This window comes from Macrobrachium rosenbergii, chromosome 7 (assembly GCF_040412425.1).
Source record: "Macrobrachium rosenbergii isolate ZJJX-2024 chromosome 7, ASM4041242v1, whole genome shotgun sequence".
Taxonomy (NCBI): Eukaryota; Metazoa; Arthropoda; class Malacostraca; order Decapoda; family Palaemonidae; genus Macrobrachium; species Macrobrachium rosenbergii.
In genome coordinates, this window is record NC_089747.1 from 27,309,978 (window position 1) to 27,331,059 (window position 21,082).

Consider the following 21,082-nt stretch of genomic DNA (forward strand, 5'->3'; position numbering starts at 1 on the left):
CAGCAGTGTATTTCCATATTCCAGTACATCCGGAATCCAGGAAATACCTGAGATTTGTCTTCAGGGTCAAAGTCTTCCAGTTTCGGGCCCTTTGTTTCTGTCTCTCCGCTGCCCCACAAGTATTCATGCAAGTCCTGTCACCCCTCACGAGATGGCTTCACCTCCTAGGTATCAACATAAGCCTATACCTAGACAACTGACTCCTCCTCTCCCAGTCTCAGGAACAGTGCACGAAGGATCTGCAGACTACCCTTCTTCTTGCAGGGGAACTCGGACTTTTAATAAATCAAGAGAAGTCCCAACTAGCCCCAACTAAGGAGATTCTCTATTTGTGGATGAGGATCAACTCCCTGAGTTTGTGGGCTTTTCCCTCCCCCTACAGAACCTTCTTTCGCTTCCAGTTTGCTTAGTGAATCGATGGATGAGTCTGCTGGGGACCCTCTCATCCATAGAACAGTTTGTGAGGCTAGGAAGACTTCACATGAGGCCCTTTCAGTTCTTTCTATGCACAAGCTGGAACAGAAGACAGCAACTGGACACAATGACGTTCCCAGTTACGAACGAGGTAAAGGAGGATCTCCGTTGGTGGATGTCCAGGGAGAGACTTTCAGAGGGAAAGTCTCTATAACTTCGAGCCCCGACCTCTCCTATGCAGACGCCTCAGACCAGGGATGGGGAGCTCTTCTGAGCACTCGGGAAGCTTCCAGCATTTGCTCTCTGGATCAAAGGAACCTACATAATAAACGCCAAGGTGTTATCTGCCATTCACCTCGGCTTGAAGCATTTTGTGAAAGCAGTAACAAACAGAACAAACAGAACCGTGGTAGTACGTTCCGACAACACCGCGGCTCTCTCCTCTATCAAGAATCAGGGCAGAACCCTCTTGTTCTCCCTTTGTCAGACAGCGAAGGAGCTACTATTAGGACAGACCAGAATCAGGTCAGACTTATCACGAGATTCATCCACGGAAAGATGAACGTCTTGGCAGATGAATTGAGTTGACGGGGTCAGGTCCTTCTGACAGAGTGGACCCTGCACTCCAGTGTCTGCGACAGACTCTGGAAGTTGTGGGACAGGCCGACAGTGGACCAGTTAAACACACATCAAAGAATTACCATCTTCCTCTATTTCGTTCGCCAGTCCTAGATCCTCCGGCATGGGCGACAGACGCAATGCTGATAGACTGGTGGAACCTGGACCTCTATGCCTTTCACCCATTTAACATGGTTTGGGGGGGGGCACATTCTCAACAAATTGAAAAGTTACAGAAACATATCAGTGACCCTGATAGTGCCTTTTTGGCCTCTCAAAGAATGGTTCCCAGACCCTCTCAAGCTTTTTGTGGACTTCCCAAAGTTACTGTCTCAAAGTCCACATCTGAAACAGCCTCATCTTTGGAAGTTCCATCAAGGACTATCTTCTCTAGTTTTGACAGGCTTCAGACTATCCGAAGACTTGTCAGAGCAAAGGGTTTTTCAAAGCAAGCTGTGGAAGCTATTTCTAGATGTAGACGTAAGTCTACCAGCCGAGTCTACCAGGCTAAGTGGGCTATCTTCCGCAGATGGTGCAGCAGCAATAACATCTCATGTGCTAAAACCATCATGTGCTAAAACCACTTTAAGCTAAATAGCAGACTTTCTTCTCTTTCTCAGGACTTCCAAAGGACTCTCCCCATTGACTATTGAGGGCTATAGAGCTATGCTGGGATCAGTCTTCAAGCAAAGAGGAGTAGACTTGGCCTCCAATAAAGACCTAACGGATCTGATTAAGTCTTTCAAAACTTATAAACAGGTGACGGACAACTCAGTGTCATGGAATATGGATGTTGTACTTTAATGGTTAATGGGTCCTTCTTTCGAGCTTCTCCTTACCATTTCATTCAAGAGTTTAACTAAAAAGATTTTTTCTTTTAGCCTTGGTAACCACCAAAAGAGTAAGTGAGTTGCAGGCTGTAGACAAGCGCATCGGTTTCTCGAAGGGAGATGCTGTATGCACCTTTGTATTTGGCTTCCTGGCTAAGAACGAGTCCCCGTCTAATCCCTGGCCACGCTCGTTCTCTATTAAAAACCTCGTGGACATTCTAGGACCAGAGGAGGAGGAAAGGGTCCTTTGCCCAGTGAGGGCGCTGAGGTATTATTTAAGACAGGACAGAGAACCAGAGACCTTGCCAGTAACCTCTGGTATTCTGTCAAGAACCCTTCAAAACCGTTGTCTAAGAATGCTCTGTCATTTTTTCTTATGTCTTAGAAGTCTGGTCATCAAGGAGCACTCTCAAATAGAAGATGATATCTTACTTTCCTTTAAGGTAAAAGTGCACGATATTAGAGCTGTCGCCACTTCTTATGCCTTTAAGCATAGCATCTCGCTCTCGACTATCCCCCAGTCGATATACTGGGAATGCAATTCCATTTTTACCTCACATTATCTTAAAGAAATTGAAATGGCGTACGGAAGTTCCAGTACCTTAGGTCCGTTATTGGTGGCTGGCTCAGTACTGTATTGGGGAAGGAAGCATAGGAAGCAACCCCTCCTATCCGCAACTCCTTCGCCTTGAAATTTTGGGTGTCAAGTTTTTTTGGGGAGGGCCTGGGGTTACTTATACCCAGAGTGCCCTCCAGTCTGTGGTAGTGGTATGATGGTTTTTATTCTTTACTGTTGTTGGTGTTGGTAACTATTTTTTATTGGTCTATTTTACTTTGGTACTGCACCCAGGGCTAGGGCAGTTTTTTTGTTTGGCTTTATGGGTGCTCAGAAGTCTCCTTCACTCTAAGGCCCCCCTCTCAAAAGTAAGGACTTATCACAGCCATTCCACTAAGTCGCTACAGGTCAAGATGAGCACAGACCGAGGCAGTAATCATCTACTGCAGCTCTCTTACCAGGTAAGGTTACAACAACCATTTTATCAATGCTAACAGATTTTTATGTTGCAAATTCATCCTCTTATCTGATTGTTTTTTAGAAAAGAATACAGTATGTCCATTTATCCCACCACCTATCAATGTGGGATTCAGCTTTGTAATTACAGTACTTGTTAAGTTACATATATGAAAATGGTATTTTCATAATAAAATTAAGTTTCATATATACTTACCAAGTAATTATAAGATCAGAGCCCTCCCTCCTCCCCTCTGATGGACATAAGCCCAAAAGTAGTGACGACTGCAGTTATGTTGTACCTATTGTTCCCCAATAGAGGGCGAGGTAGCTACCTACACTATAAACAAACGCTACCATGAACTTCAAATTTTTAACTGCCGCGCAAGTGGAAAGTATAGCCATGTAATTACTTGGTAAGTATATATGAAACGTAATTTTATTATGACAATACCATTTTCATAATACTTGCCAAGTAATTACTGAATCAGAGGCCTCCTTCCTCCCCTCTCATGGACATTGAGGGCACAAACGGACTGACGCTATTCAGCAGTGTTGTACCTTTCCTCCCCCGATAGTGGGCGCAACTTGTTCACCTACACTAAAACAATCAAATGCTACCGCGAATTTCAAATTTTTAGCTGCCGCGCAAGTTAGAAACATAGGCTATGTAATTACTTGGTAAGTATATATAAAACTTTATTCATTATAAAAATGTCATATTTGTAATAAAGTCTTTGTTTTTTTATCCATAGCACACCCAGGTAAATTACCTAGTTATTGCAATGCAAAAGTTGTAATTATAGCAAGGAAAATATAAAAAATGAATGACAAAGTAGTGTGACATTTTCCATAAGAAAAGTGCCAGTTACCCAAGCGATATGCACAAAAAATGTATTTACCTTTTTTCTTCAAAAATGACTAGCTCCAACAGTTTTCAAGGTAGGCTGCTCAATTCTGTTTCATTTTGCAGCTAAATGATTGCTCTAGAGTCTAGACTGTGGCATAAGAATCCCCCAAAATAATGTTGTCTAGGTAAAATATGGGTAGAAATTACAAGATATGTGAAAATTTTACACTTTCCCCTATAAGTAATTTGCCCAAATAATATTTGCGATAAAATCATCATTGTAAATCGACAGTATACCTAGATAAATGACCTACTTATTGAATGCAAAAAGTTTTAGTTACAGCAAGGAAAATATGAAAAAATTAATGACAAAGTAGCGTCATGTTTTCCATAAGAGAAGTGCTAGTCACCCATGTGATATGCGCAGAAAACTCCTTATACCTATTTTTTTTGTTCAAAGACGCGTAACTCCGACAATTTTCAAGGTAGACTGCTCAGTTTTGTTTCATTTTGCAGTTGAATGATTGCTCTATACAATAGCATAAAGAAGCTCCCCAAAACAACTTTATGAGATATGAGAAAACATTGCACTTTCCCCCAAAAAAAATAATTGCCAAAAAAACTATTTGAGATAAAAATAAATTACTCAGATAAATTACATAGTTTTTGCAGTGCAAAAGTTTTAATTATACCAAGGAAAAATTAAATGACAGTAATGTCACATTTTCCGTAAATTAGTGGCACTCAGTCAATTGTTCATTTCTCTCTCTCTCTCTCTCTCTCTCTCTCTCTCTCTCTCTCTCTCTCTCTCTCTCTCTCTCTCTCTCTCTCTCTCTCTCTCTCTCTCTCTCTCTCTCTCTCAGAAAAAAGATAAATGATGTAATTGTAGAATCAAAATGAAAACAATACAAAATAGATAAATGTCACATATGCATAAAAAATTCTCTCTCTCTCTCTCTCTCTCTCTCTCTCTCTCTCTCTCTCTCTCTCTCTCTCTCTCTCTCTCTCTCTCTCTCTCTCTCTCTCTCTCTCTCTCTCTCTCTCTCAGAAAAAAGCTAAATGTAAAATAGAATAATCTAATACTGTATAAAAATAAACATGCCTGTTACATATGGTTAAAAAATACTTTCTCTCTCTCTCTCTCTCTCTCTCTCTCTCTCTCTCTCTCTCTCTCTCTCTCTCTCTCTCTCTCTCTCTCTCTCTCTCTCTCTCTCTCTCTCTCTCTCTCGTAGAAAAAAGGCAAATGATTTAATTATCAGATAAAAATGTAAACAAATAAACATTGCCACTAATGTATAAAAAATATCAGGGAATGCTTGCTGAAAAATGATCCTGATCTTGTCTGCTGGGTTGTGCAATTTTTTTTTTTTTTTGGCATTTGCGTAAGTCATCAAAACGCAAAGGACTTAAGTTTTGATAACGTTTATATCAGACATCAGTAAGTGAAAGGGTTAACAGTAGGTAAGTATTCAAATAATTAATTTTATCATAAAAATTTTCAAACTATATCTTTGGGGCCTTGGTCCCTGGTCCAGGTGTGTTGGATAAGTTGAGTTCCAGATAATGTATTTGGTTATCTACGTACTATTAAAGTACAACTTACTCAGCCTTCCCACAATTTAGTGGGTGTACAAGAATTCTGACGAGAACTAAAATATTCAAGACACACCTGGTGGAGAGCAGATGAACCAAACAGTTGTCTGGGTCAGCCAAGCAAATTTATTATGAAATTTACATACTCTCATTTAGTAAATGCTCATTTTAGTTCAGAAAGTTGTTCAAGAAATCCAGAAGAGAACCTAGTTGCACATTTATGACTTTTTTATTAGTTATAGTGCATTGATAGAGCTTCACCAAGCTCTGATAAATCTCCTCCCTCCTTCATATATTATATACATACTGATTTCCATCTTAAACAACCCTGAAATGGAAGTCTTTAATGCATATGCTTGTATTTTATTTGAAATGTTTTGTATGCTTCCAATCTAATTTGAAATTAATTGTTTTTATTTTCCTTTTTTCCAGAGTATTGGCAAAGGATCTTTTGGAGTTGTTTACAAAGCACTTTGGAAAGGTCATACTGTAGCAGTTAAGAGAGTTGAAACTGAATCAGAGGTTTGTTGCTCCTTTGTGTCATAAAGTAATTTTTATTTTTAAAAGTACTAATTAAAATTTTTTTTTTTTTTTAAAGAGCATAATGAATGTTTGTACTTGTATAATATTGACTGCTGGTGGCTTTTACAGTATGAAAATGCCTTTGTCTTATATGGATATATCTCTCAGTGCAAGCTGTTTCGGCTATTGAGGCTTGGTAATAGGGCTGCTAGCATCAGACAGTTGTAATGTTTGGGTACCACCCATTCATCTAACTGTCAGCCCTCATCTTTTTTTTTTGTTTTTTGTTTTTTTATTATGATAGAGGGAACATGTCTCTGTACTGCTGAACTTTTCCTTTAAATGTGGTTGCAGAAGCTCTTGCATCAGAGTTGCCCATTTGTCTTCTGATGAAAGGGCTGTGGTAAGTAAGTGTATTTCATTATTATGTGTGTGTGTGTGTGTTGTGTGTGTGTGTATTATTATGTGTGTTATTATGTGTATTATTATTCAGATGAACCCAATTCATATGGAACAAGTCCACATGGGCCATTGACTTGAAATTCAAGCTTCCAAAAAATATGATGCTCATTAGGAAGTAAGAGAAGATAAAGGAAAATACAGAAAGAAGAGGTAAAGGAAAATACAGAAAGAAGAGATCTCACTTATTAAAAAGAAAAATAAATTAATAAATAGATAAAAGTGTATAAAATGCAAGGAGAATAGCATTAGGATAGTGATGTATTGCATCTTCACTTGAACTTTGAAGTTCCAATTGCATGACATCCTCAGGGAGACTGTTCCTTAGTCCAAAGGTGGGAGGAATAAAGGACCTCTGGAACTGAGAAGTTCGATACCAAGGCACATTTATTGCATAAAGGTGCCACTGTTCATCAAATCTGGTTGCTCTCGGCAGGAAAAGGGGATCAGGGATCAATTGTGAATGTGAAAGGTCTCTATTAAAATACAACTTGTGAAAAAGTGACAAACAAGATGGCCCAAGTCATTACTGCTAATATTAGGAAACAGAAACCTGCCACAACAAACCACTCTATCTAAAGAGAGAAATCTGTGGCAGAAGCAGACATTCACACCAGAGAACAGTATTCTAGTAAAGGAACCAGGAATGACCTAAAACAGGTTGCACTGATTTTATCACTGTTATAAATGTCTGAGGCCTTACGAACAATATCTAACTTTCATGCGGCATTTGCTGAAACTTTCATTGGACGTTTCTTAAAAGTAAGGTGTGAGTCAAAAGTTACACCTAGAATAGTTAAAGCTTCAGACTCATTCAGTGGTGGAAGATCTGTACAAGATCTGCTAATCAATAGTGTTTTTGTTTTACTGGAGTTCAGCCCCATACCCCACTGACTAGACCATTCACTGATCCAATCCATGTCCCGATACAGGCTGAGGGCAGCTTCATTTCTCATAAGTGGAGACTTTACTACACCCACAAGTGTTGCATCATCGGCATGCTGAACAATCTTGTTTTCCAGGACAACAACCATATCACTTGTACAGTATACACCACAAATAATAGTGGACTAAGAACTCTTCCCTGTGGAACTCCAGACACAATAGGTCATGGTTCACTAAAGATCCCAGCAACAGCAACTTGCTGCTGCCTACCTGTAAGGAAATCTTGAAGTCAGTAGACCCACAATATTCATGGGGGTTAGGGACCACAACCGCCTGCGAATAGCTAAAATTCGCAATCACTTGAGAACCCCCTCTAAAAATACTTATAACTGCCTATTCTAATAGTTCAAACACCACATATACCTTAAACTATCATACTAAAACACTTTAATCATTTCATTGTCATCTTACAACATTACTGTACCCTTAAAAATATATGGCTTACAGCTATGCATGAACACTCCTACAACTGTTACTACACTCTTACCAGGGTGAAAAGTAATCAAGTTATCCCTATACATATTCAGGCACGCACATTTTCCTTCATACAGTATTCAAGCTTTACCTTTTTCTTTTGATGTAGAAGCGGTGGCGTTGGTACATTCTCAAGTACAGGGAACAGTTCAGTACTGTACCTAAATATTTAAATAAGCACTGAAAAAATATACAATAATGAGAAGGTTAAGATTAGGTAAATCATACGGGTACTCACCAGCGATGAATGTTGATTGAAGGTGATGAATTAGCTGTGCAGTCTGATGAATGACGATGACGCTGTGACTGCACAGCAAGGCAGAGGAGTTACATCTCTGTGGGCGCTCTTCCCCTTCTTCATGCGCTTTGTCCACCAATTGGTATTATTGATGGGCTTCAGGAGGCTTGGGAGGGTCCTTCTACATGGGCTTGAGAAACATGGTGATAGACAGCTGCTGTTACTGCGTCTTCATGGTGACGAGGAGGTTATTACAGGCAGTCCTTGGTTATCGGCGGGGGTTCCGTTCTGGGGGTGTGATGATAACCGAAAATCGCCACTAACCGAAAATCGTCAATTTTCAGGCTTGTCGGCGCCACAAAAGTGCTGATTTTCGGTTATCAGAGCTTCTGTTAGGTATGTATTAGGCGCCAGTACCCAATTTTCGGCGCCGATAAGTGGAAATCGTCGATTTTTGGCGCCAAAAATTGCTGATTTTTGTCGATAGACAAGCCCCATAAAACCGGATCATCATTAACCGAGCCCACCATTAACCGGGGACTGCCTGTATAGGGCCTCAAAATCCCATCAAGGGCATTTGAAAATTTTATGGAGCATTCCATTTAAGGATCCCATGCCCCAGTCATCTTCTGCAGCTCCATGGCTGCCCTCATAGTATGGGACACATTCCAAAGACAGGCCCCCATCCTCCTCCTCCAATCCGGAAGGGTAGCAGTTGTCTGAGAGATATTTGTATAAAAAATTATTTTGCTATTAAATCTACATCAGCTGGAAGATAAAAGTAAAAGCCATGTGGAAGACAATAACCAATGAGTTTAAAATTAAAACAGCAGTGACTATAAAAATTTAATTCTTGACCGTTAAAGGTTATTTGATGGATTAAAGATTTTTTATCGAGTGAAGTGAACATCTAGAAAGGGTAACTTTTTATAATTTTCATGCTCAATAGTAAACTTAGCAGACTATTTATCTATCTCTATAAAATAAAAGTGTCATCGGCATACCTACAATAAAAGAGAGGAAGCAAAGCCAGAGGGCAATTGTCCAGCAATTGCTCCTCTGGTGAACACATAAAAATATTGATAAGTGCCAGGCTGAGTGGGGACCCCATTGCCATTCTGGCAGCTTGACAATATGAAACACCATTAAACCCCTGATCCCAACCCCTGACTGGCTAAGAAGATAGGGACTTCCAGTTTTTTATCAAGAGACATCGCCTTGGATTAGCTCTTGAGTCCTGTCCTGTGCAGGCAGGGACGATTAAGATGACTTTAGAGATTTCCGCTCTTTACTTCAAAATCTCAAGAAAAGAGAACTCTGGTGCTCCTTTACTACTGAGGGAGTCACACAGTTGCAATCGACCCTGTTATTTTTGTCTCCAGGCCTGCATTACGTCTTCCCTCAGGACACAGTTTAGAGAGTTGTGTCTGATCTTCAGTGGGATATGTCACAGTCTGGTTTTTGACAAGGCCACTGTTATGTCCGTGCCTAGACTCCTGTGGCATTTATGAATTTTTTCAAGCTTGTTCTAAGCTTGATGGATGTTATTTTCCGCCACATACTGTTTCGCATATGTCTTCGCCTGTATGAGGTGTCATCAAGTCCAACCTAGACGTTACCGAGTCCACATAAGAAGTAGAGTCTGCACAGATGTCCATGTGTCAACATGGCTGTCACAGAGTCAGCAGGGTTGGCAGCTAGTCTGCACATTTGTCTGTGAGTCTGCATGGTTACCTGCAAGTTCGCTCGGTTGTCTGTGAGTCTGTGTGATTGCCAGCAAGTCTGCATGGTCCGCAACACCTTCGAATAGAAGACGAAGTTCAAGATGGAGATGAATCAGACAGTCCTGTCATCCATTCTTCTGGACGATTGGATGAAAACCTTGGATATGCAGGAAGCATCCTTTCATGTCCCTGCCAGACTTTGGGAGTATCTCAGGTCCATCTTACGAGACAGGGTCCTCCAGTTTAAGGATCTAGGTTTCAGCACAGAGGCCAAACTTACCATTCTGTGTTGCACAGTCTCAACTAATGGCTTTATTCAGGGTCCATGTTCCACCTCCTTGCAATAGTGGACCTCACCTGATGAAGATCCTCATCTGACAAGAACTTGCCATGGGATCGTATGCATCAGGTAATCAGCGATATAAGAATATTTCTAATATCTGATAATGTGGTGATAGGGAAATCTCTTACCTCCTCTAGCACTCAGTGTTGGAGTCAGCTAATGATAGAGGGTAAGTTTTACCTCAAAAATAATGATTTTTATGATAAAATAAATGTTTTTAGTTACTTAGCCTCTATAATTGAGATCCCACCCTCCTCCTCTCTTAAGAGATTAAGAGAAGATTGACAACCAAAATATCTGCTGTCTTACCCCCACCCTTTGAGTATTCGTTAATGATTGTTTCAATTTTAACACGTTGAACCTGCTCCAAGGTGCTACAGATAAAGCTAGTTATAGAGGGTAAGTACCTAAAAAATTGATTTTATTATAAAAATCAGTATTACCTCCTTTCTGGACTGTGAATAAAATGAGAATTTGCACACACTTAAAATATTTATCAAAAAGTTATGTATTCATATACAGTACCCCAGAACACCATAGACAACATACAATAAAACATTTAATGTAAAAAGGTCCACATTTCGCAATATACACAGAGCTAAACCACAATACGGAATGGGATATGCTGCAGTGTCTCAAGACAAAATGTATCAGTTCTCTCTACCTTATAATGCCTCAGTATTTTTGTGATTTTTAGCGACTCAAGAAGCTCTATAGAAGCCATTCAAAATTACAAACGAAAAAATATCATTGTACAACAAATTAAGTTTTTACTTCATAAGTTGTACAGTATAATAATGGGAAAAATAGAGAAATGTGTTGGATCACTGCCCATATAGGGATTAAGGGGAATGAAGAGGATGATAAAGGAGCCAAAGAAGCAGCCCACATGACAAGATCAGATGTAAATATCCCTATTAGTGATTATGTAATACAAAAATAAGTAAAAAATTTTGTAATGGAAAAATATATGGAATGAAGAACCTGAAAATAATTTAAAACAAATAAAACCTGGTGTTAGAAAATGGAGTCATACTAAAATGAGAGACATACACAAGCACAGTAATTCTGACACATCTCCAAATATGCCATACCTGTCTGACACATGGACACTTAATGAGCAGCCCACATAACCCTGCTCCTGAATGCTCTGAGTGCAGAGTGATAATAACAGTTCAACATGTGTTGTTTGAATGTCCACAATATAACCAAAAACATTATCAAGTTTCGGAAATAGATTGATCAGTGAAATTTTATCAGAATCCACAACATTTTCAATTGTTCCAGTTTTAATATTCATGGGGAGCTGTAATTTGATTGGTAAAATATAAAAAGTAATTATTGAAAATGCAAATATCCTTGGGGCATTCATTGAATAAAAAATATGAATTTTAAAAATTCTAACTTATTCTGACTTATCACATACAGGCAGTCCCCGGTTAATGCGCAGGCTCAGTTAACGGTGATCCGGTTTTATGGGGCTTGTCTAGCGACAAGAATCTGCAATTTTCAGTGCCGAAAATCGCTGATTTCCACTTATTGGCTACAATACATACCTGACAGAGGCTCTGAAACCAAAGATCGGCGCTTTTCGGTGCTGAAAATCGGTGATTTTCGGTTAGTGGCGATTTTCAGTTATCATCACACCCTCAGAACGGAACCCCTGCCGATAACTGGGGACTGCCTGTACTGTACTTTGTTTTTTTAATTGTGCAGATGGAAACGTGAGTAAATATATTGAATAAGTGCGCGTGTTTAGTATAGAAGCAAATGCCTTTTTTGCATATTTTTTAAAATTTCATTTTCATTTGTCATTTAGTCCCAGTGCTTGGCAGCACTCCCCACTTACTGGTGGCATTGGTTAACAGCGATCCAGTTTTACAGCGCTTGTCTAGCGATGGTGTTAACTGGATTTTTGGCGCCGGTCTCGACTAATGGCGCTGTGAAGCGGGCCATTAGTGCTATTGTCACTGATTTTCAGTTAGCGGCACTTGGCTGGGGATGGAATCTCCGTTAACCGGGAACTACCTGAACTCCATTTCATTTTAATCCTCAGGCCAGTCCTATGAGTTGGTAATCAGCTCAGTGGTCTGGTTGAACTATTTTAATAATAAAATAATAATAATCCTCTCTAATGGCTTCCGTCCAAAAATGCTACATCCTTCTCCTCCCTTACAACAAGGGGTCTTGTGTGTGTAGCATTGTGATAATATTGCTGCCTACTGACTTTTATCACTTATACACATAAGGGGTGGGTGTGGGGGACTGAGTTCCCCTGAAAATATCTTTAGAGTAAGTTCAGTCATAATTGTCTGTGGAAGGTTCTGTTATCAGTCTTTGCATCAGTTAGGCTATATAGAAGGTTACAGGATTAATGCTTTGTCCTGCTTTTGTACATTACTAGGAAAATGGGCATTCCCAAGTGGCAGTAGGAACCCTGCTCTTGAGCTTCCAGGAGACAAACCTCCAACTTAAGATGTAAGTCTCCCAGATACAAGACAATGGTTTGCCTTTATGTTTAACCTAACAGCCAATTTATAAATTAATGTGCATTTTTCTGAGATAAATGAACCCACCTCAAACCAAGTAAAGTCTTGCTGCTTCCACAACCATTTCCAAGCGACACTGGGAATACTCTCATATAAAAGACTTCAGGTTTGTGTATCTAGAAAAAAAAAATTCAAACATCTTTATAAAAATTTGTTATTTTGAAAGCAAAAATGTGTAGAGAAAAGCTGCCGTACACCATCCTGTGTTGTAGTAAACTGATAATGTCTAGCATAGGCCACTAAAGACAGCTAAGGCCTTGAAATCGCCTATCTTAAACTAGGCTATGAACTTTCTGCAAATAAAGTCACAAATTTAAGTTAAAGTTATTTACATTGAATTGTTTTGGCTTTCATTTTTATTGCTCTATGAGCTAAATGTGTGAGTATGTAGGGTAAGGTAAGTAAATTGCAATGTAAGGCTAGGATTTTTTTGGTAACTTAGCAAAGGCTAAGCAAGGGTATGTTCCCTTAACAGGCTTTCACATTGCATTAAGATCTACTGTATTTGTGATAGAAAGAGATTATGTTATTTTATGAAACTGTACATAGCCTTTCTGTTTCAGGTTAATGCTTTTCACAATGAAGTGCAACAGTTAGCTCGTGTTAATCATGAAAATATTATTCATCTCTATGGTGCCTGCATGTCTGATGCTCATAAGTGTCTTGTGATAGAATTTGCAGATGGAGGTTCTCTGTATCATTGTAAGTTGATGATGTACAGTAAATAAAACTTGTACAGATATTTTGAATTCTTATAAAGTTTTGTGTGCAATTTAGTTTGTCCTTTTCTGTAGAATGCATTATACAATGACAGATTCACTGCCAAGGTCATCATGTCAGTTCCTTGAATGGTTGAATTGTCCAAATAACATAGCTTTTAAAAATTACATGCAAAGTATATTTAACTTTTTTTATGACTTCATTGAGTGAATTAAAACAAACATCATCATTAATGTGCTTATGTAAGGTTTTCCTTTACAAGGTTAGTTTTGAAATGAAGACTTACAGTATTCTTTTTTTAATAAATTCTCAAATGATTCGTAATTTTATAATTTTGCAGTTTAGCAAAATAATGGTGGCACAGTTTGGCATGTTTACCTGTATATATCATTTATGACCTTTTTTAGGTGATGATAATAATTTATATTTCTGTTTCTCTTTCTTCAGTACTGCACAGTTCTCATAAAACAGAATACAACTTAGCACATGGAATATCTTGGCTGTTACAGTGTGCAAAAGCTGTTTCATATCTCCATGCTATTCATCCCAGACCATTGCTACACAGGTATTTGCTATGACGTGTATTATGCAGCTCTTATAGATTCTGTGGTATGTTATACCCTCACAATGTATGCTGTTCCTGTATTTTAAATTTTTCCTTTTCATTTTTTTATTTACTGAAGAATTGCCTGTCATGTGATCATTAAAGCTCTGATAATTTCCCCATTTTAGGGGAAGTGTAGGGCTGCTTGGTAAGTCGTATCAGGTTGTTTTGTGCCCAGATTATACCAGTTTTTGCTCTTCATTATGTACATTATATGCAACAAAGGTGACCCAGAATATTAGTCAAGTAACACTTACCCAATTAATGTTTTTGTACATGCAACTTACCCGTCAGATATATACTTAGCTATAGTCTCCGGCGTTCCGACAGAAATTCAAATTTCGCGGCACACGCGACAGGTAGGTCAGGTGATCTACCATACCGCCGCTGGGTGGCGGGAATAGGAACCATTCCGTTTTCTAATCAGATTTTCTCTGTCACTGGTTCCGGCAACATCTGTTGTTGGTTCCTCCTGCTTAGATTTTCATTTTTCGCTTGCTGAGGATTATTTTGGACTGACCTTTGGTGACGTATTGGATCTTTGGCTTGGCATACGCTTTTTGTGGTTTGATTTTGATTTTGGCTTTGGATTTTTCTGTAAGAATGTCTGATCAGAGTGTTGCACCAGTGTTTCGTGTGTGTGTTAGGTCTGATTGTAAGGTGAGACTTGCCGAAAGCTTCAGTGATCCTCATACTGTGTGTTCGAGTGTAGGGGAATGATTGCTCGATTGATAACACTTGTGTTGAATGCGAGAATCTCACTGATCTGGAATAGAAGGCTTTGAACTCTTATGTAAAGAAGTTGGAGACGGATAGAGTTAGGAAGGCTTCTTCTAGGAGCTCAAGTAGGTCTCTTTCTAAGGAGGTAGAATTAGAACCTAACACTCTTCCAGATTTGCCTGTCACTCCTGTTGTTTCAGCTCCTTCACCCTTCATCGAACCTGTGGATTCGTCTTCGGAGATGGCTGCAATGAAGGCCACGATCCATGAGATGCAGTTGCAGATCGTGCTTTGGAGGAAAAGAAAGTGAAAAGTGATAGTGATGTGTAGTGTCCCCAGTGTAGTGGAGGGGCGTCTGACCGCTCCGCATCGCTCCTAGGCCTAGACCTCTTCCAAACTCCCAGACCCAGTGGAGGAGGAATGTCGACAGCCGCAAGGGGGATGAAGAGCACTCCCCAACGGTCAGGCGTCCCTTCGGCAGCGCCTGTTGGCGTGTCCCAGGCTGCCTTAGATCGCCGTGAGAAAGGGATCTTGAAGAAGTGTTTCTCGTCTTCTGCTTCTTCTTCTCCCCAGCGTGGTTGGAGTTCGGCCAGTCGCGCCCTTTGAAGAGGACTTGGAAGGCTCCTAGAGGAGACGCATTGGACTCCAGCCCTGAGCGCTTCCCAGAGGGTTCTCCGTTGCAAAGAAGAGAACTCGAAGATCTCCCTCCTCTTCTTCTGGTGGTCAGGAGTCCACCAAGCAGATCCTGGTGGGCCTCCAGGCTCAGCTAGCTGCTCTTGCTAGCTCTTTATCAAAGAAGCTCTTCTCGTAGGAAGGATGCCTCTCTTCCGATCAAGTCCTCAAGAGACTCTTTTCTCCCAGCAAGTCATCTTCTGTGAAGCGTTCTTCTCCTGTTAAGCGCCCCTCCAGCAGCAGGCGCTCCTCTCCTGGTAGGCGCTCCTCTCCTTGTAGGCGCTTCTCTCCTAGGCGCTCTTCGTCGGCGGATAGCGCCTCTCCTCCCAGGCGCTCGCGCCCTCGTCGTCGTCGGTCTTCTCCTATTGGAGATGATTTCTCCCAGTGAAAGCTCTTCTCGTCAGTCTCGTTCTTCGCCTCGCTCTCTCCTCCCCAGCCTCCCTCCCTTCTGGTAGCGCCCCTCTCCTAATAAGGGCTCCTCTACCGTTCGACAGGACCTCTTCTCCTGTCAGGCGCCAGTCATCTAGCAGGCGCTTTTCCCGGATCGTCGTTCTTCAGTGGACAAAGGCTCCTCTCCTTGTCAGCGCTCTTCTTCTGGCAAGTGCCCTTCTGCTTCCAAACGTTCTCCTCCTCCTGCTGGCCTGGAAGTTTTATCGAGGATGAATCCCCAAGGATATCAGCGTTTCAGATTATAAGAGGTTAACAGCTTTGCTTGTTCAGGAGTATGGAGAATCCCTCAAGCCTGCTTCTCCTCCTTCTCCTGGCTCCATGCTTTCGAGCACCAAGGCCTCGAAGTCTTCCTCTTTGGTTAAGATGCGACCGACGATCTCGATGAAGAAGGCGCATAAGGGCTTGGAGAGTGGCTCTCTTCGAAGAAGGATGCAGGCAAGACTGTCTTCTCCTTGCCTCCCTCTCTGGCTTTCGGGAAAGAGCGGGAATGTGGTGCGAGACTAAGGAACCGATGGGGTTAGCCCTCCCCTCATCGGCTGGCTCAGACTTCTCTTCGCTGGTGGATTCTTCCAGAAGACTCTCTTTCTTGACCAAGGGTTCTTGGGGATTATGTGAATTGGATCATTTCCTCAAGGGCCTTTTCCGCATTCTAGAAGTTTTTAACTTTATGGACTGGTCTCTAGGGGCCTTAGCTAAGAGGAGTCTTGAAGAGGACTCGGTCAGTATGGAGGACCTCAGCAGTGTGTTGTCTTGCTTGGACAAAGCTGTTAGGGACGGCTCTATGGAGATCGCTTCCTGTTCGGCACTGGCCTGCTTAAGAAGAGATCCGTCTTCAGTGCTTTTCTCTCAAATGGGTTTCTCCTCTCCAGAGGTCCTCCCTCTTATTGCTCCGCTGTCAAGCCATCTTTTCCCAAGGAGGCGGTTAAGGAGGTCTCTCGTTCTTTGTCTGAGAAAGCATCTCAGGATCTGCTAAGCCCAGTCGTCTAAAAGGATGAGACCTACTGCTCCCTTGCTAAGAAGGAGAAGGCCCCCTTTCAGGAGCCCTTTCGAGGGATCCAGGTCTATCAGGAGCGTAGACCTGAAAGAAGAACAAGACCTTCAGGACTCCTGCCAGGAAGTCCAAGTGAGAAACAAGTCCTCCAGATGCCAGTAGGTGCCAGACTTCTGAACCGCCGAAGCCTGGGCACAGAAGGGGCGGACGAATGGTCCCTCTCTATCTTGAGGAAGGGTTACCTCATTCCCTTCATCTCGAAGCCTCCTTGACAACAACTCCGAGGAGTTATCGGCGAATACAAGGATCCTGTCGAAGGCAAGCCCTTCTGCTAGCTGTCGAACAAATGCTAACAAAGGCTGCCATAGAACCGGTGCAAGATCTTCACTCCCGGGGTTTTACAATCGGCTTTTTCTAGTGCCAAAAAATCTTCGGGAGGGTGGGGACCGGTGATTGGATGTGAACTCCTGAACTCGTTCGTCATCAAGAAGAAGTTCTCGATGGAGGCGACGTCCTCTGTTCTGTCGTCTCTTCGTCAAGGAGATTGGATGGTGTCCCTGGACCTTCAGGATGCTTACTTCCATTTCCCATCCATCCCTCCTCCAGGAAGTTCCTAAGGTTCATGGTAGGCGGAAGAACCTTCCAGTTCAGGGCTCTGTGCTTTGGACTTTCCACAGCTCCCCAAGTGTTCACGACCATTCTCAGGAATGTAGCTCACTGGTTGCATTTGGAAGGGTGAGGATTTCCTTGTATCTCGACGATTGGCTGATTCAAGCCAATCAAAGAAACCGTTGTCTGGAGGGCCTTTCGTACATTAAGACTGGTTCAGTCGCTAGGACTTCTTGTGAACCTCGAGAAGTCTCAGATGATTCCTCAGCAGGAAATTGTCTACCTGGGGATTCTGATGGATTCTCGGGGTTTCTAGCGTTTCCTCCCTGGAAAGAAGGAACGCTGCCTTCAAAAGGTGACAGACTTTCTAGGGAAAGACAGATGTTCGGCGAGGAATGGATGAGTCTGCTGGGGACCATTTCCTCGCTGGAACAGTTCGTTTCTCTAGGAAGGCTTCACCTAAGACCTCTACAGTTCTTCCTGAACGAATCTTGGGATCGGAAGTCCCAAGAGTTGTCAGACTCCTTTCAGATTACAAATCAAGTAAAGGAACATCTCTGTTGGTGGTTAGACCCACAGAAACTGGGTCTAGGAATTCCTCTTCAACCACCCGAACCCTCGCCTAGTGTTGTTCTCAGGCGCGTCGGAGTCGGGTTGGGGAGCAACACTAGGCTCGGAAGAAGTGTCAGGCACCTGGGAAGGGGATCAGAGGTCTGGCACATCAACAAGAAGGAGCTAGTAGCCATTCATCTAGCTTTCATCCAGTTGAGCGGCTGGTCAAGGGTCAGTAGTCCTTGTAAATTCAGACAACACCACAGCCCTGGCTTATATCAGGAAGCAAGGAGGACTCACTCCTTCTCCCTGTACGTCGCAGCAAGGAGCCTTCTGTTATGGGCGGGGAGAGAACATCGTTCTCCTCACCAGATTTGTTCAGGGAGAAAGGAATGTGAGAGCGGATCTGCTCAGCAGGAAAGACCAGGTGCTTCCCACGGAATGGTCTCTACATCAAGAGGTTTTGCGAAGGCTGTGGTTCCTTTGGGAAGACCTCATATCGACCTCTTTTCGCCACCCATTGGAACAAGAGATTGGAGAACTACTGCTCCCCAATCTCGGACCCCAGAGCAGTAGCAATAGACGGCCTTCTCCTAAATTGGGAAGGTCTAGGCGGTATGCTTTTCCCCGTTCAAGATTCTAGGGAGGTGATAAGAAAGTTCACTTCTTCAAAGGGTACCAAGCTCACCCTGATCGCTCCCTTTTGGCCATCCGAGACTGGTTCACAGAGGTACTGGAATGGATGATAGACTTTCCCAGGTCGCTCCTCTCAGGAGCGATCTTCTCAAACAGCCCCACTTCGACAGATATCACAAGAACCTTCCCGCTCTCAACCTAACTGCCTTCAGACTGTCGAAGGACTGGTTAGAGCGAAGGGATTTTCGCGCAAGGCTGCAAGGGCTATCGCCAGAGCCAGAAGATCCTCTACCTTGCGCCTCTACCAGCCGAAGTGGGAAGTCTTTAGGAGATGGTGCAAGCTCAGAAAGTGTCCTCTTCCAGTACCTCTGTAATGGAGATAGCGGATTTCCTTCTTTATCTAAAGGAACAGTGTAATCTGGCGGTTTCCACCATCAAGGATATAGAAGCATGCTTTCCTCAGTTTTTAGACAGAGAGTCTTAACATCTCCGAAAATAAGGACCTTCATGACCTTATAAGGTCTTTCAAGGCGTCTAAAACAAGTCCCCAGAGACCTCCCAGCTGGAATTTGGACGTGGTCTTAAAATTCTTAATGTCAGATAAATTTGAGCCTCCTCGATCTGCCTCTTTCAGGGATTTAACCAGGAAATCGTTGTTTCTTTTTGCTCTTGCATCTGCTAAAAGATTGAGCAAATTACAGGCTTTGGAAGGTTCTGTTGGTTTTAAGAAGGACTCTGCGATCTGCTCCTTTAAGCCTCTCTTTTTAGCAAAGAATGAGAACCCTTCCAAACCTTGGCCTACAGTTTTAGGTCAAGGACTCTCCACTATTTCAGGACAAGAGCTGGATCACACTCTCTGTCCAGTAAGAAGCGTTAGATGTTATCTGGAGAAAAAGAAACAGCTCGGAGGCAACACTGAAAGTCTTTGGTGCTCGGTCAAGGATCCTTCAAGAGCAATTTCTAAGAATGCCCAGGCTTTCTTCATTAGAGATGTTATCAAGGAGGCTCATCTTTCTTGCAGGGACGAGCACTTACAGCTCCTAAGAGTGAATGCTCATGAGGTGAGAGCCATAGCTACTTCTCTGGCTTTCCACAAGTCTTGGTCCCTCCAGTCTATTGTGGACTCTACGTTACTGGAGATGTAACTCAGTGTTTGCTTCTCATTATTTGAGATGTTAGGTATTGCATTATGAAAGTGCTTCTCTCTAGGAGCTTACGTATCCGCGGATTCGGTGCTGGGTCAAGGAGCTGAAGCTAATCCTTTTTAGTCTAACTAGTTGGTTGTTTCTTTTAATGCGTGGTTGTGTTTTTATGGTCGGCTGGAAGAGAGTGTTGAGATACTCTCTCTTTCATCTCGTATCACTAACAAGGTTAGGCTTGGTCAGGTGGTCGGGTTTGGTTGTTAGCTCCTTGTAGTTTTTATTATTACCTAGCTCTGTCATGTAAGAGGGATAGCCCCCATTGATATGATTCAGGTAGAGGGCTCTGTCTTGTAAGTGGGTTAATCCCCATTGACACGATCCATAACAGGCTCTGTCATGTAAGTGGGTCTTCCCCCATTGATATGATCCAGAAGGGCTGTCAGTCATAGGTCACTTCCTCGCTGAAGCTCTTGAGGCATGCAGACTCATAGACAGTATCCATGAAGTCTTCTGCCCAATCAGGTAAGAACCATGGTTTTTGTATATCCTACAACATATGTTGTTTCCCGTTTTTAGTTATTAGCTGTCTCTTGCCCTCCTCCAAGGGTGCCAATCAGCTAAGTATATATCTGACGGGTAAGTTGCATGTACAAAAATGATATTTTTATGATAAAATAAAGTTTTGTACATACTTACCCGCAGATATATCGATTATAACCCTCCCAGCCTCCCCTCAGGAGACAGGTGGAAGAGAAACTCTGATTAGAAAACGGGAATGGTTCCTATTCCCGCCACCCAGCAGCGGGTATGGTAGATCACCTGACCTACCTGTCGCGTGTGCCCCCAAATTTGAATTTCTGTCGGGAACGTCGGAGACTATAGCTAAGTATATATCTGCCAGGTAAGTACGTACAAAACTTTATTTTATCATAAAAATATCATATTTCGGAGTCAGACCTTACATTATAGCATTTACCTTTCACAGGATAATCTTTTGATCCGTATGTTAGTAAAATGATGTACTGTACAGTATTGCTATTACTTCAGGGTTTGAAAAATAATGAAGCAGTATAGAAACAGATAATTTAGCATATATAGATGCCAAGGAAGCTGAATATCTTCATCCTTTAATTTACAGAAGTGGAAAATATGGTATTATAAATTGGATATGTGTATTTCAGATTTTCCATGTAAGGAAAATGCTGTAATAGATAATTTAGCTAAAAATATTTCCCTACTGTAATTGTAACTCGTGTCTCATTAACCCTGGTTGAGATGGGGAACTACAATGTTATTTTATGCTTTTGGTTATTTATTAGTTAAAGGAATATTTAAGCTATTGTTTTTAATGAACAGTTAACTGTCAGGCGTTTATGATAATTCATTCTTAGCCTGGCATATTTATATTCATTATG

The 21,082-nt window shown here is 41.9% G+C and overlaps 1 protein-coding gene across 1 annotated transcript in view; it reads left to right on the top strand.

Moving 5' to 3' along the window:
- LOC136840252 (mitogen-activated protein kinase kinase kinase 7-like) overlaps window positions 1-21,082 on the top strand; it is a 388,562-nt gene that overhangs the window by 17,977 nt on the left and 349,503 nt on the right. The window contains 3 exon segments of the mRNA XM_067106882.1: window positions 5,750-5,839; window positions 13,135-13,273; window positions 13,739-13,856. Of these exon segments, the coding sequence (XP_066962983.1) occupies window positions 5,750-5,839; window positions 13,135-13,273; window positions 13,739-13,856 (347 nt within the window).